At 37.0% G+C, this 16,472-nt stretch overlaps 1 protein-coding gene across 1 annotated transcript; it reads left to right on the top strand.

Annotated features, from left to right (window-relative positions):
- Window positions 1-134: 134 nt before the first annotated feature.
- slc37a2 (solute carrier family 37 member 2) lies at window positions 135-15,459 on the top strand. The gene is made up of 18 exons (XM_011483906.3): window positions 135-745; window positions 2,287-2,368; window positions 2,742-2,832; window positions 4,496-4,574; window positions 4,666-4,801; window positions 6,754-6,830; window positions 9,198-9,364; window positions 9,471-9,508; window positions 9,589-9,738; window positions 10,878-10,968; window positions 11,053-11,115; window positions 11,913-11,998; window positions 12,580-12,628; window positions 13,103-13,176; window positions 13,245-13,323; window positions 13,410-13,507; window positions 13,587-13,651; window positions 14,862-15,459. The coding sequence occupies exons 1-18, from the start codon at window positions 687-689 to the stop codon at window positions 14,875-14,877; spliced, it is 1,500 nt and encodes a 499-aa protein (XP_011482208.1). The 5' UTR covers window positions 135-686; the 3' UTR covers window positions 14,878-15,459.
- Window positions 15,460-16,472: the final 1,013 nt, after the last annotated feature.

Below are 16,472 nucleotides of genomic sequence, written 5' to 3'. Positions count from 1 at the left end.
CGGTCCCGTCCACAACTAATGAACTACTGCCTCTCTACAATCAAAATTCAAGTTTCTATTTTGGCTAAAAACGACAATCATTTTTTAATTAATAAGTTAAATTTGTTTTAAGTAAAAACATGACGAGTCCAAGTTACTTAAATCCTTCATTTAGGGTTTTTTCCACAATGATAAAAAAAAGAACACGTAATGCACCCCTGCTCACATATTTTAGTTGCTCCCAGCTTACGTAATGACGTCACACGTCTGGAGCGACCCCGGATCCTCCGCCTGGAAAATTAGTAGATTCAGGAATAGTTACAGTCATTCCGTTCAGCTATTAACTGACATCGTTTTCTGTTGCTTTTTATAAAACTGCGTCGTTTTTGTAGGCTGGCGTTTTTCCCACCGTCTGTCTCTCTATATATAAACATACATAACTGCTGAATATGGAGTTCAGCTCGACGCTCGGTTTCCCCGACCAAAACATCGGACTGCAACCGTTCCTTTCGTCCAGCAGCTAGCGTCTACTTTGAACCTCCGGCTTCCTTTCACCGAGCTTTACGTTTCTAACTGGCTATAGCTAGCTCTCTTTCGCGGTTCATTTTGCACGCGCATCTGTAGTTAGGCATTTACATACATTTACAAACATGTCCCACGTCAAGCGTTGAGTGTTTTCATTGTTGTTGGCTGGATATCCTATCAAAATGAGGTCTCCCCTGGCTCCCGGTATACGCCTCATCACGTCCTTTTCCCGGGATAGCTGGTAAGTCCGGTTTATCTCATTCGTTCCAGAACTGCAGCTGTCTGTCAGTGTGTTCCCCACTGATCAACAATGATTAACTCAATCACATTGACTTATATGCTTTCTGTGAATTTACATTGAAGTTATTCAGTGCAAATAATAATCAAATAACTAAATAACTAAATACTTTTACTCCCAATGAATCAATACTGTAAATTTAGGAATTTGCCAATTGAAGGATTTCTGTTGGTTTGACAGGAAATCCTTAGGAAATTTACTATGAATTCAATTAGCAAAATTCACCTGATAATAGTATGTACTATATAACAGGATGTAGTGCTTCTTTATTGTTATTTATAGAAGAAAATTTTAAAATGAGAATATAACAATTACTATTTTGTAATTTCAGATTAGTCATTTGGTTTGTGTTGCTTCAGCTGAAAACATTTGGGTTTGTAGTTTCTCTTGGTTTGTTAAGTCGACACCAAACTAAGCTTTAAAAAAGGGGAACAAACATTAAACACAGACCTGACTGCAGTTATCCTCATTAACTGCCATGTTATGATCAAAATAGTGTCAACAAAATAGTCCTGCATGTATTTATTTTTATTTATCCATGTTTGCCAACAGGCCAAAACCTTTTTAATAGGCAAAATTACAGTATTTCATATAAAATATACAAAACAAATATAATAAAACACTAAATATAATAAAATAAAGAGACATAGTTTGTGTGATTGCTTAAAATAATCCAGTTCTAATTTAGTGAGATAAAAAAGAGACATGTTTTCTTTATTCCATAGGACAGCAACTCTGATTGCTTTGCATGAAATATTATTACATTAACTATTACATTAATTATTAAACTTAATATTTGAATTAGTTGAACCTAATTGCTGTGGGAATTGCTCTTGATGACAAATGTCATTATTTAATAATTATATGGTAGTAAATGGCCTCAACTATCACTGAATATATGAGGACTATTTTTCTTTCATCAATTTAATTTTTTTTTTACACTGGCACCTTTTGAAACTTGCACAAATCAAAAAAGTTGTGAGAAGACATATTTTTTTTTTAAAAGTACTTTATTTTGAGTGTTTAGCTAAAAGGCTTGGTTATGTTGTCATTCAATAGCAGTTAAATGTGAACTGATGCTTCTGCCATCTTTGTGTTAAAAAAAAATCTCCTAAATGTTCGCTCAATCTATAGGTTTTAGTGTAAATGCTGAAAACTGACATTTTCATTCTGCAAATATTAGATGCTTAGTTCACTCTTCCCAGTTTCTCAGTGTTCAAGGCCCTAAACTGGATTTATCACATAATCAGCTGCTTCATGCCAAGTGGGTTTATGTTATTGGATAATAATGTCATTTGTGTTTTCAAAACAAATTTTTATCATCGGCGGAAAGAAGAAAATAATCTTTTTTTTATTTTGTGTTTCAAAAATTCTTGTCGTCATTTAACGAGAAGCTTTTATTTTGTTTTCCGTCCTTACTACCGGTAATGTTCTTGTTCGTATTGTAAACAAATGCATTTAATTTCTTATCCGGGTCTCTGCAGGTATCGTGGCTTCATTCTTCTCCTCACTTTCCTCTTCTACACGGCTTACCATCTCTCCCGGAAACCTATCAGCATTGTAAAGGTGACAGAAGACATGACTTTACATATAAAATTAAAACACTTTTAGGAGTAGCTGCATCTATTTTCTTGCTGTAGGATAAAAAGCAAAATGTAAACCAGTTTCTCTTTGTGTTTTCATGTATTAAAACAATATAGTTATTTTGTAAATGTATCTAAAGTCACCATGTACTTTATTACTATAACTTTTTTCTTTAAAAAGTCTTCGGTTTCTGGTGTAACATTTGAATAAATGGCATCAAAACATTTGTTAGATGCAACAAAAGTCATCCTAATGAAAGGAGTCACAGCAAAATGTATTTGTGGAAACGAGACGTTCTCATCCGTTTGTAAAGACACCTGTTCTGTTTTTGTGTGGGTGCTGTGGTGGTCTTCAGAGCGAGCTCCACAGAAACTGCTCTACAGTCATCAGACCTCCAGGCATCAACATCACTGACAATGAGACCTGGTGTGACTGGTCGCCCTTCGGTAAGTAAAAACACGCCAACGCTTGGCAGGTGATTCAAAATCTATTATATTTGAAGGGTCTTGCTTGTCACTTAAAGACTCTGTACATAGCAATAAAAAGGAATACATTAACATAAAAGCAGAGCACAATAAAATAAAATCAATCAACCAAAGAGTAGACGAAAAAAGCGAGAAAGCTGATTTAAGCAGGTGACTTTTGAGTCTGGATTTAAACAGTAGATTTGGAGGTAAGCCTGGAGGGCTTTAAATGTCAGCATGACTTTGAATTGAATTGGGAATCAGAGCAACTGCTGGAGGACGGGGTGATGTGACCACAGATTAGAGTTCTGGAGATTATGCAGGCAGCTGAATTCTGGACCTGTTGTAGACAGTGAGAAAAGGGCGGAGACGGTTAATTTTGAAGATGAAAGTAGGCAGATCGAGTAATGTTATTAATGTGAGAATGAAAAGACAGTGAACCGTCTAGGATGAAACCCAGACTCTTTACCTGAGGGGAGGAGGAGACAGCAGCTGAATCTACAGAGAGTGTGATACTTGACATTTTAGAAAAGATTGAATGGATTTGTAGACTACAAGAAGTACTTCGGTTTTGTCACTGTTGAGTTTAAGAAAGTTTAAGTGAACTGGGGACGGGAATAGAAGAGAGGAAACAGGTTTACTGGACAATTCAGATTTGCTTATTTAGGATTTTTAAGAGATTTTTCCTTCTAATTTCTCAATGTTCACTGTGTCAGTCTATCAATTTTATTGTCAGGTCTCACCTAAGGATGATTGATTCTGCATTAGTTATTGTCATAAACAATTAGAGTAATTTACTCTATCCTGTAGTTTTTATTGAACTACATTTGATTGTGTATCCTGAAGTACAGCAGTAAGGTCATCAGTTTACAGGGAGTAAAGAAAAGGTTGTTTATTGATCAGCCTGAAGTTGTTCAGATACGGTTCTCGCAAAGGTTACATTTTCCAGCTGCTTCAACTGTCATCTTGTGACTCATCGTCAGAATGAAGCTGTTGGATTCCCTATTCAGATTTCTAGATGAGCAATAATAACATAAACTGCTGGGTTTTTAAAGTCTTCATTCACTGAGTCAAATGTATACTTAATAATAATAGATTAAATTTATCTGTGCTTTTTCTTGGTGCTCAAAGTGCTTAGATGTGTCCATTATTCATTCATACTTGGTGATGGTAACTACTAATTTAGCCTCAGCTGCCCTGGGGCAGACTGACAGAGGCGTGGCGCCAGCTTACAGTCACCGGGACATACATGCACATTCACACAGCGCACTGAAGGCAGGGAGGGTGAGGTGTCTTGCCCATGGACACGACGACAATGGGGGGGCTGACCCTTTGGTCATCGGAGAACCTTCCCTACCACCTGAGCCATGTGAAATATCGATGGTTTTTTTTTTTTTTAAAAGAAACCTGCATTTCTCTTGGTCATATAATTTATGAGATAGGGGCTGTTTCAGTATCCATTCATCCATTTTCTAAACCCATTTAATCCCTTTTGGGGTCACTGTTGGGTTGGGTAGTTCTCCACTTCATGGTATTATTTAAGATTTTTCTTCATTACTTCAGGTTTAAGAAAAGTGAGATTCCTTTATCTATCATTTTGAATTATTGTCATTGCGGTTACATTTGTATCCTTTTTTTTTCCCAGACCAGGACAATTATCAGACTCTGTTTGGGGTCTTGGATAACTCCTTCCTGGTTGCTTACGCCATCGGCATGTTTATCAGGTTGGTGTCATCTGATGTCACATCCCCAGCTCATGTTTTCATCTTTACCTGCTTGCTTCATACTGAACCAGATGAATTCTTGTGTTTTCAGTGGTATTTTCGGAGAGCGGCTGCCTCTGCGGTACTACCTGAGCTTTGGGATGGTGACGAGCGGATTCTTTACATGTCTGTTTGGACTTGGTTTTTACTGGAACATCCATTCATTGGGGTACTATGCCTTTGTCCAGGTACAAGCCTGTCTAGTTTGGTCAATATAATGTTCTGGCTTTAAGAAAGCATTTTATTTTAAAGACCCACTCTGATCATCTTTTGATCTCCTTTAAAAGCGTTCCCAGTGGTCGTTCAATGATGATTACGCTTTTTTTTTTTTTGCTCAAACAAAAAATCTCAGGTGTTTTCTAGGACATAATTTCTGCAAAGCGGCAGTTCATAAGAAATGTTCCTCTGAGTTGCGGGGCGGGTCTGTTGGCACGGACCAACGCCATCCCCCCTTCAGCCGTACAGTTTTGATCCAGATTCCGGCTTGGATGAGGAAAACAAAAACTCACATGGATCTATTTGTCTAAAGTGGATTCATCAGAATGGAGCGGAGCAGGAAGCTTGTGGCCTGTCCAGCATATTTTCTATGTAACAAATATGCTCTATTTCAAATTACTCTGTTGATTCACAATGATTTGAGTAAAGAAATACTCAGAAATGCCTTTTTAATTTTGTTAATCATCTAAGGAAGAAGAAAAAGAAGAAGAAGAAAATGTTACAAACACCCAAAACACAATTTTCATCAGAGTGGGTCTTTACTGAGGATTAGCAGATCTGATTTATTAGACATTTAAATACAAAATATTTTAATGCTTCCCTGATGTGAAAATGGGTTTATAATAAATATTCATGCTGTCAGGAAATACATTTGTGAGAATGAATCCTCAAAAATGGAAGAAAGTCTGACTTGGCTAAATGTTCTTTGCACAGATGAATGCTTGTCTAATGAAAGAGTGTCTCTAATATGAGCTCCATACCGTACTTAGTTCTTGTTCGATAGTTAAAAAATCGAAATGGCGCTTGTTATTTTTGCGTAAAATGAGGAAACTTTGAACATCAACTTGTCTTTTTCAACCACAAAAGCAATGGATTTGACTAAAACATCTGAGCAGAAAAGGGAAAAAAGGAAGTAAATGGATCAGTTAAGCTCTTTGTTGCTGATCCAGTGAAAAGTACTGCAGGCTTTTAGGTTTCATTTGCAGCCGCGTTCCGGCTTATGACTACATCGGCATAATGCTTTTGTTTCACTTTTTGCCTCCTAATGGTTTTTTTTTCTTATCTACTCTAACCCCACCCACTTAAATGTCAGAAAAGCAGATGATCGCTAGAAGGGAAAGGAGCAGTTTCTGGAAAAATGTGTTTCTCCTCCAAACACCTAAAAAGTGTAACGGATGTTTTTTTTATCAACAAAAATCCAAAAATAGTTAATTACAATAACATAAATGTTTAAAACGCCGCATCTCTGTGCTCTACTGAAGTTGTTGAAATTTAAAAGTCCCAAAAAAAATTAGCATTTTTTATGCTCCACATCGTTCATTTCTTTGTGTTCTGCTTTATTCCTTTTTGATTTCATTGTGTTTTACAAAAAACACTGCAGGTTTGACTCTGGAAGTCCCACTTCGACCATCTATTGATCTATTTTAATCGCATTCCCCGGGGTCTTTTAATTATTGTTATGCCATTTTAAGCCAAAATCCCAAAACCCGTGTTGTTTTTCTAGGACATAGTTTCTGCAGTCCGACAGTACTTCATTAGAAGTTAGGCTCTAAGTTGTGGGTGGGACCATTGGCGTGGAGCAAGAGAAAGCACATTTTTATGAGCCATAATGTAAAAGAGAGTTCTAAGCAGTTCTTAAAGAATCACAATAGAATAAAAGTAAAGTGTTCCTTTGCCTTTTTCCACTTGTGACCCTTTGTAAACTCAGATACTTCCATCCTTTGAAAAATGTAGAGATCTCGTGCTTCCCTCTTCATCACATGACTGAGTTGCATCATGTGACTGCACTGGAGCGTGATGGGTTTGAAGTGGGAATGTTAGGAATCAATGGTCACTGTTCATGTCCCTTTTTTCCCCCAGCCAGGAGTGTTGTTCCAGCATTGTGATGTTGGTAGACATTTTCTCCCTCTGCTCCCTCCTGCAGGTCATGAACGGACTCGTGCAGACCACCGGTTGGCCCTCTGTCGTGGCCTGTGTGGGAAACTGGTTTGGAAAGGGGAAGTGAGTACCGTACACAGCCTGCTGAGCTTGCAGCGTTGGATGCTTGTTTTTCCAACTTGCTGAATCATACAGACACACTGGCCACCTTTCAAGAGCACAGTCGAGCTCTTCCCTGTGGAACATTAATCTGAACCTGTGTTTCTATTGAGCCACAGCACATTTTAATACATCCACAAACTCTAGGGCAGAGGTGTCAAACTCATTTTCATTTTCACATCAGCAGAGCAGCTGTCCTCAAAGGGTCAGATTTAACTTATACATGTAACTAAATACAATAAAAAATAAATGTAACTACTCATTAATGCTAAATAACTCATTATTTATTCACTATAAATTTTTAAAGTGACAATTACAGTTCATAGAAAACATATATTTGCTTGTTACTCTAGCATAAACCCTTTTAAATTTGATTCTGACATGTTAGGTTATATGGATAGTGTTTAAGTTCTGATCTATAGTTTCCCAATTCGATATTTCAATTCTGATTTCCCCTAGATATGAATAAATACACATCAATTTTTATTATAAAAAATTAAAAACTTTGATGCTCTTGCGGGCCACATAAAATGACACGGCGGGCCACATTTGGCCCCCGGGCCTTGAGTTTGACACATGTGCTCTAGGAGCAAAGATAAACAACACTCTGTAGCTTAACCCAGTGAAAAGAATAGAATAGAGTAGGTCATATGTTTTCTAGACTCGTGTATAATAACTTAGGGGTAAATCAGGGTTTAGCTGCTCTGTCTTTCTGGTTTTAGTTTTTATTGGAGTCAATATGTCATGAAACATTTAAAGTAAAATCAAAAAAGCTGTACTCGCCAAAATAGAGAAGTCCTTCACAGCAGTCAACCGAAACTTCCCAAAGCTTCATACCACGATGTTGGTTTAGTTCAGACAGCTCCTCTTTCTCCTGTAAAGTTGTATCCTTATGCCGTGTAGGTCCCTAACCCAGTCAAAGCTCAATGTAAAGACCAGTGTGAGCTTTGCACGGTGCAGCAGTGCAGACATACTGTTTCTCAGCAGGTGGATACATCTCAAGGTTACCTCTGTTTGCTAGAGCTGCCCCTTTAAATGGAATCCATTAATTGTATCAGTGCTTGAAAGCAGGATTTTTTTGTATTTTGGCCTTGAATTTATCGTAAGCGATGTTCAGGAAGAGGCCAGCTGACACTGGAAAAAAAAGAAAGTTCTTGAGAGAGGAGCCGGTGTGAGGCAAGGCCTCGATCCCTGCAGCCGGCAGGTGTTCTGAGTCTGGGATACGTTTTCTATTTTGTTCCCAGTTTTATTCACAGATAACTAATTTTCAGTTTTCTAAAGGCTAATGAATTGAACAGGATGTGTTCTCCCCAGTACACCTGATGACCTCTGGTCTACCGCAGACACTGGTTAAAATCCCTGATCTATATGACTGAATGTTTCTTTCTTAAAGTTTCATGTTTACAGCTATGGATTGTGTTTCATGTTTACATGCACAGAAAAAACTTTTCTGTGAATCTTATTGGAAAGTAAATCACGACAGGTTCACATGCACAGGAGCTGATAGAAGACATTTTCAGACATGCACAGATACTGGAACAAAGACAAAGCTGGAATAGCAGATTGCATGTACCTTAAAAGTAAACCTTTTCCCCATTTATTTGATTAATTCCTTATAATTAATAAGGAAAAAAACATGAAAACCCCAAAAATCCCAATTAAACTTTGAAGGGTCAAATGTTTGATTTTAGTTTTTGGGTTCTTAATCTGGGGTTTGTTGGCATTTGATTGCACAAACAATAATTTCAAATAATAAAATCAGAATTTCTTTTTGTTGTTTTGAAACAAAAAGTACTTCAGATGGCTGATATGTGTTAAATGGTCCAAACTGTAGATGCATGATTAAGTCATAGAATTGATTCATTTGGTTCTAACCAAAGGTCATCACGATGTCCACCAGCACCTTTAATGATTTTTTTAACTACAGAAATTTGTATTCTTTCTGTTCCTAAACTGGAGTTTTGTGGAATTAATTTGTCCTATTTTTTAAATGAAATGACAAGGAAACAGCGAACAAATACACAAAGTTTTTGTTTGTTCTGTGGCATCAGGTGTACATTAAAGGGCGTTTTATTTTAATTTTTGACCTGATGGAGAGAGCTTCATCTCTACTCCCTGATGCTCACCTGAAGCCTCCAATCCTCCAAATCTTTTATTTTTATTTTTATTTTTTTAGGTTAGCTTCTCGTGAAATGCCAAAAAAGGCTTCCAGGGGGGGTTTGAACAAAAACTGTTAATAAGTAGAAAACCAGGAGCTCTTAATGAAACTTGGTGGATTACTAAAGGCTTCACAGAAGCTGCACTGTGCTTATATGTGGTTTTTGCTGTCAGGCGGGGATTCATCATGGGCGTGTGGAACTCGCACACCTCCGTGGGAAACATCTTGGGGTCTCTCATCGCAGGAGCCTTTGTCTCCTCCGCGTGGGGGATGTCCTTCATTGTCCCTGGACTCATCATCACTTCCACTGGGATCCTGTGCTTCTTCTTCCTTGTTGAAAGTCAGTTTTCATCCAACAGACAAACAGATAGATGGAAATCACTCTGTCACATTCTCATGTTGTGTTTTTACCTCAAATGCTGCATGTTGTGCCGTCTCCTGTCCAGAACCTGAGGATGTGAACTGCAGTCCTCCTCAGCATCATGTGAGCTTTAACTGAGCACCATTGATTTGAATTGACTCATAACGGCATTGCTCAAGAACATATTGGTCTTTGTGTGTCAGAGTGAGAAAGAGAACGAAGAGACGGAGCCTCTGCTGCAGAACTTACCCAACGGCAACCAAACCATCAACGGCGGCGTCTCCGCCGAGTCTCCGGTGACTGTGCACGATCACACAAAGGCAATAAGTTTCACTGGGGCGCTCTGCATACCTGTGAGTGGAAATAACTGCTTTTTAAACTGCTGCAGTGTCAATAACAAATCAAATGTAATGCACTGACCACCATCTGCATCAATGAAATGTTGATTTAAAAGCCAAAGAAGAAACAAAGTAAAAAAAAAAGGACGTCTTTGGCTCCCTCTAGTGGTTACACGAAGAATGACGGAAATTTGTTCAGAAAAAAACTCAGATTTGTTATTGTGAAAAGTGTATATTTGGGATTAAACTTCTATTCACTTAAGATCACTATTAATTATATATTTCTTTACCATCAGATGTTATTAGCTTCTGTATGTCCATAATCTAATCAGTCAAAAAAACACCTGTTTGTGGCAATCACAGCAATAGTGAAATACATGTATTTGTCAATAAGTATAGTTACAATTTAAAGTAATAACATTACCATGGTCTCCCTTTTATATTTTGGAAGTAATGTTCCAAAAAATAACTTGTTATAGGTGAAATCCACAAAGCGAAGTAGTCATCTTTATTTACTACAGTAATTAGATAATTTAAGGCTGTAAACCCCTCACTACACAATTCATATAGACTTTTCTCAGACATTTTCACATTTCTCTCTCTTGTTTAAACTCTTGAAGTTCAGATCTTCATAGAAACATAAGTCCAGTATCATGAAATGAAAACAAAGATCTACTTCCGATCAAAGATTTGTGTAACTTTGATAAACTGAATGCAAAAAAAAAAAGAAAAGCATGCACAAGTGAACGAAAAATAAATTTGTGAACCCGCATGAACCGCAATAGAGCGAGTGACCGCTGTAAATGGGCTTTTTTGTTTTCCCTATTTTGCACCGAGTTTGTACATATTTGTGTGGTGGAAGAAAATCCAGTGGAAGTCTGTTTTTCCCAAAGAGTGCTGTGTCGCCACCAAAACAAAAACATAACTTATCGCAACTACACAAAACGCGCAGTACTTTGCACTGCAATGATGCAGAGCTGGTTCCTCATGACATTTTAACGAGAAAGGACGAATAAAAGATGACTTAACAGCCTTTTTAAGTTTAGAATTAGAAAAGTTGCAGCATCTGCAGAGACATACAACTTTCAAATGCTACTTTTTGTTTCTGTTGTTGTCCAGCCCCTAACGGTGGCTTGTGTTTTGTTTTAACACAGGGAGTGGTGGAGTTCTCACTCTGTCTGCTGTTTGCTAAGCTGGTCAGCTACACGTTTCTTTACTGGCTTCCTCTCTACATCTCCAATGTTGGTAAGTAACTTTCACACTAATGCCTTTTAGTTTGATAGTAAAATAGCTAAACAAATTAAAACGATGTTTCCTTTTCTTCCTCAGCACATTTTGACGCCAAACAAGCTGGAGATATGTCGACATTATTCGACGTGGGAGGGATTGTGGGTAGGCTTTTTGTCCGTCTGAGTCAAATCCTTGAATCTGTTTTTAAAGTGACTGTTTGAGGGACAAGTTTCAAATATGCTGTTGAAAGTTTATCTTTATAATCAGCCGAAGTAAACAAGAGGACACACATTTTTAGAATCATCAGAAACTTTTCTTTTTGACATTTAAAAATCAGGCAAAACCAAAACTTAAATGTTTGAAATGTTTCTCTTGTGGTTGATTGATTTCAATTTATTTCAGCCATAAAACCTAGGAAAAAGACAATAAAAATTATAAATACATACAATTCATCAAATCTATTTAAGGAAATAATTCATAAATTGATTGGAAAAAATAAAACATGTTAAATTCTTGGCATATCATTGCTTTTAATCATAAATCGCCATATTGGTACCTTCCAATAAACACATATGGCACATTTAATCCATTGGTGGTTTTTTAAACTGGTAGGAAATATATGAATTTTTCTGAGGTTTGTGAAGAATTGATTTATATTATTTTATCATTTTTCTATCATAATTCTAAAAAATCCTCCAATAAACGTTTTTTTCCATTAATCATGAGTTTGGAAGCTAAAATTATTCTGTATTCTCAAAATTCAAAAGTTTTTTGTTACTATTCGATTCATAGTTATTCCTCCAATGATTTTTCTTTTCTTTTAGGATACTCCCATAGTTCACAGCAGTCCCAAACAGCTATAAACAGCATGTCTATTTCACGACGAGAGAAAAATAAATAGATCTACTCTACTTCAGATCTCTCTTTAACTGGTCTTTTGTACGTCTTCTGCTCAACAGGAGGAATCTTTGCCGGCCTGGTGTCAGACTACACCGGTGGAAGAGCGTCCACCTGTTGTGTCATGCTCATTGCTGCTGCCCCCATGGTGAGCATTCACTTGTTAGATTAGAAACGTCCAGATTAAGCAGTAGACGGATTGCCCCACAACTCTGGAACTCCCTCCCTTCTGATCTACAAAATATGGACTCACTTACTCAGTTTTCCAAACACCTCAAAACTCACCTTTTCCGTCATGCTTTTAGCTCATAATATTTAAATTGCTGTTTTTAACTGTTAACTTATTTTGTGTTCTGGAATTTTACTGTTGTATGTTTATGTTTTTACATACTTTGTTCTGTGAGGCGACCTTGAGTGCCCAGAAAGGCGCCATATAAATAAAATGTATTATTATTATTATTATTAAATTAGCTGGAAATGATCTCTTTGGCTTAATTTTTAAATGTCGGTGTTGGGCCTACTTTTAACAGCTTTACACTTTTTCTTGTTTGATTAAAAAAACAAAACACAAGAGAACAACGATCATTTTCTGTGAAAGGAAAACATAAATTCTTCTTTTTCTAAACCGGCTTAATTAGCACACAAGAGTGAATGTAGTATGTAGCTGTTAGATGTTTGTTTTTATCTCCATTTGACGCATATTGATCTTTTGTTTTGTTCTTGTTCCAGCTTTTCCTGTACAATTCCATTGGTCAAAGAAATCTCGGAACAACAATAGGTATAAACTTTATTTTTAATCTTTTTTTAGATGTTAGAAATTATTATTCAAGTTGCTATTGACAGATTACCGGTAAAATCTTTGATTTCAAAACAAAAATCCATAAATTGATATAAAAAGGAAAAAAAAGTGCAGTTTTTAAATTAGGGTTTAATTTAAAACAATCAGAAACCAAAAGCGAAACGTTTGGTTTTATGAACTTCAGCCAAAGAAAAAGAAAAAGCAGAGAAACTTTTGCCTGCAAAACACAGCTCTGATAAAAGTGTGTGACTTAGATATTTTCAAATTGACCGTGAGATAAGGTGGTTGTTCAGCAGATGACCTATCGACCGCTTGATCACACGTTTGCTTCATGGTCCCAAAGAAGACGACATGCTCAGACAGACGGTGGCTGTTGGAACCAGTTTGAACTGAAGAGGAACTCAGACGTTCAGCATCTCAGTGGTTTGAGAGTGACGTGTTTCGTCTCTGCAGGGATGCTGTTGTTGTGTGGAGGCCTGGTGAATGGACCGTACGCTCTCATAACCACGGCTGTGTCCGCAGATCTGGTCAGATTTTGTCGTTTGTGCTGCTTTAACCCGCCGCAGCTCCGTCCTGACGTGTCTTTGTGTCGCAGGGAACACACGAGAGTCTGAGAGGGAACTCCAGGGCGCTGTCAACCGTGACCGCCATCATCGATGGGACCGGATCAATAGGTACACGGAGCGGGTTTGAATCTGAGGGATGGATTTCATTTGAGTGCGTTAGAGTGACCGGTCTGCTTTCGTGGTGACCTCTGCAGGCGCTGCGTTAGGTCCTCTGCTCGCCGGTGTGATCTCTCCCACTGGCTGGAAAAACGTCTTCTACATGCTCATCACTGCCGACGTCCTGGCCTGTCTGGTCAGTGTCCTCCTCATTAGTGATCAAACATCTCTGCCGCCACACGAGCTTGACTTGATTAAAAATATTGTTTTTACAGTTCTTGACCCGACTCGTCTACAAAGAGGTCCGGGGCTGGTGTGGACGCAGCTCCAGAGCCAGAGGGTGAGTGTTACCATGGCAACGTTGGCTTCAAGGAGGAGGGCATCATTTTTTATTGTTTATTTTAGGTTACATGTGTAAGAAATCAGAGCAGTCAGTCAGGATCAGTGTGAAGAGCCACTGCGATCAAAATAGTGTTTTTGGTGTTTTAACTCGTTCTTGAGATGATGCAGGACACATACAGACAAAATTTATCTTAAAATTAAATCTCTGGGAATGTCTTCACTCAAAAATGTTGTGAATCAAAAAATTGAAGGTTGAAAAAGATCGTATTTGTTAGAAAATACAGTGGGCGGGACACAAGCTCCCTGCTCCGCTCCATTCTGATGCAGAGATAGATCCATGAACGTCTTTGTTTTCCTTGTCTGAGCTGGAATCTGGATCTAAATTGTACGGCTGGATAGCTCCAAAATGGCTCGCCATTTTTGTTGCCTGGTAATGTTGGGGTGGGGGCGTGAGGGGCTGTAAGCTAGCGGGAGAGCATGATCACAAAGAGCTCTCAGCAACAGGGAAGGGTTGCTTGCACCATCAGTCCCGCCCACAACTCAGAGGGGAATTTCGAATGAACTTATGCCGCTCTGCAGAAACTATGTCCTAGAAAACGACATAGATTTTAAAAAAAAAGATGATCGGTCGTCAATTGGATTGAAGCCCCGCCCCCACATTTATTTAGGATCACTGCCAAAAATAAAAATTCTGAATTGAAAGTGTAAATTGTAAAGGGATTGAACGTTAAGAGAAATGAAAAGAACAAAACGAAAAAAAATTCAAATAAACATTATCTTTAATTTGGTAACATTTTTTAATAGTTTTCATTTAAATTTTCAGTATTTCTTCCAATTTTAAATACTTTTTTTATAATTTACTTTTTTTTCTTACATTTTTAATATTACTTTTAAGTTTACAATTGTTTTCAAAATTTAATTTTTTATTTTTAAATTTACAAACTGGTTTTTATTCACTTCCAGCTTATCCTGATTTGACCCTATAAATCAAAGCTCAATAGAAGCCGATGAATAATCTCTTCTGCCATGTTATGCAATTAGATTCACATTTTTCAAGTCATATTTATTATCATAACTTCAAAATTTAACAAGAATGTTATTTATTTTTTTGAGAAAGCTTAAAATAATGAATCTTTTAGACAAAAAATTCTGTAGCAACTGCATGAAAACTTAAGTTTAAAACTGTTTTTTGTGACTGTTTACTGCAGGATCAAAGACATTTGAAACCAAGCAGAGAAAAGCAGCAACACAATGGATCTCTTCTCTTCAAGGCACTAAGCTGTCAACTGAAGCCTTCTCACTGTAAAACAGAACCGTGTCTTTTTTAAAGACTAAAATCCTTTTTCTACTGCTTTCCTACTCATTTAAATGTTTTATTTTATCAATAACGTGTAAATATTTTAATTGGTTTTATTTTTTTCTGTTGTTTTATGTTGTAAGTAGTGTAGAAAAAAACAGAAAAAAAGCTTTTTTCTTTTTTTTTTCAAGACAAAAAAAGCTTTTTACTGACTTCTTTTTTCTGCAGGATGTCAAAAGTCCACCTGAAGAAAGTTGCTGCGACTGCTTTAACCTTTCTATGAAAGTCGAAATCTTCTATTTTCAGACAGTTTTTGTTGAGGTTTGGAAATCAGATCAATGATGGGAAAGATGATCTAATCTTCAATCCTTTCTGAGAAGCGGAAGGTTTTCCTTGTAAACCGACAAATAAGTTGATCATAAAATGTGTTGTAGCAGCTCACTGTTCAGCCATCCACGAATCACTTTTTGACTAAAGGAACGCAAATGAAATAAAACTATTCAACCTCCTATGAGTCTTTTATTGCCTTCTTAATTTATGTAATGAACCCTTGTGCTATCCTAGGCACTTTAACATTGGGAGTGGGTCATCTAGACCCACTAGACAGTGCTCTGAACCTTTTATCTTCAATGATTTGTGATCTTCACTGGTGTCCATGGATTACATGAAATCTTTCCACCTTTATCCACCTTTTTCATAGTAGGGAGAAAACGTCAATGGAAGGGTGGGGTCATCTAAGATAGCACAAGAGTTAAACAAACACAGTTTATCAAATGGTTCCAGACAACAGAAATGCTCCTTGACAACCAAAATTACTGCATAATTAATGTTAGGTTTAAATATATATATTTATGCTTTATTTTGATTTTTCAACAGAACACAAAATGTGGTACAAGATTCATATGATTCATATGCTCAAACAACATTTTAGTGAACATCAACAATAGGCATAAAAAGAAAGAAAAAAAAAACATGGAAATGGGGATCATATATACATTAAGGTTTCATTTATCTTATAAAAAATGTTTAAATGGTTGCCAAATTTCCTCAAGAGTGCTCTATTATTTTTTCTTATCTGCTCTATTTCAGGCACAAGCAGCATTTCATTCAACCATGTTTTAAAAGATGGAGCAGAAGGAGACGTCCACTGTAAAAAAATTAGGGTTTTTTTTGCAGCCAGGGTACCCTAATGTGAATAGATGTTTCTGGGGAGAGGAAGAAGATTTTGCAGACGCAGCTAATCCATGTGTGCTAAATGTAAACATATATTTTTAACAATCCTTTACAGGGTTCAGAAAAAAAAGTTATGAATTCACAAACCGAATCATCGGTTTTGTCGCATGTATTCAAGTTTTGGCCCTGAAATAAAATGCAGAACTACGTTAAGAAAATAACCAAGACATCACAATCAATTAAAATAACTAAAATGGAAATAAAATTGTAAAATAATAACATTCTAATTACAAACTTGTCTTGTATCATCTGTCCTAATGATTGAAAGGACGGTAATAACCAGCATGAA

This window comes from Oryzias latipes, chromosome 14 (assembly GCF_002234675.1).
Source record: "Oryzias latipes chromosome 14, ASM223467v1".
In the NCBI taxonomy this organism is placed as follows: domain Eukaryota; kingdom Metazoa; phylum Chordata; class Actinopteri; order Beloniformes; family Adrianichthyidae; genus Oryzias; species Oryzias latipes.
This window is presented reverse-complemented; position numbering and strand designations above follow the sequence as displayed.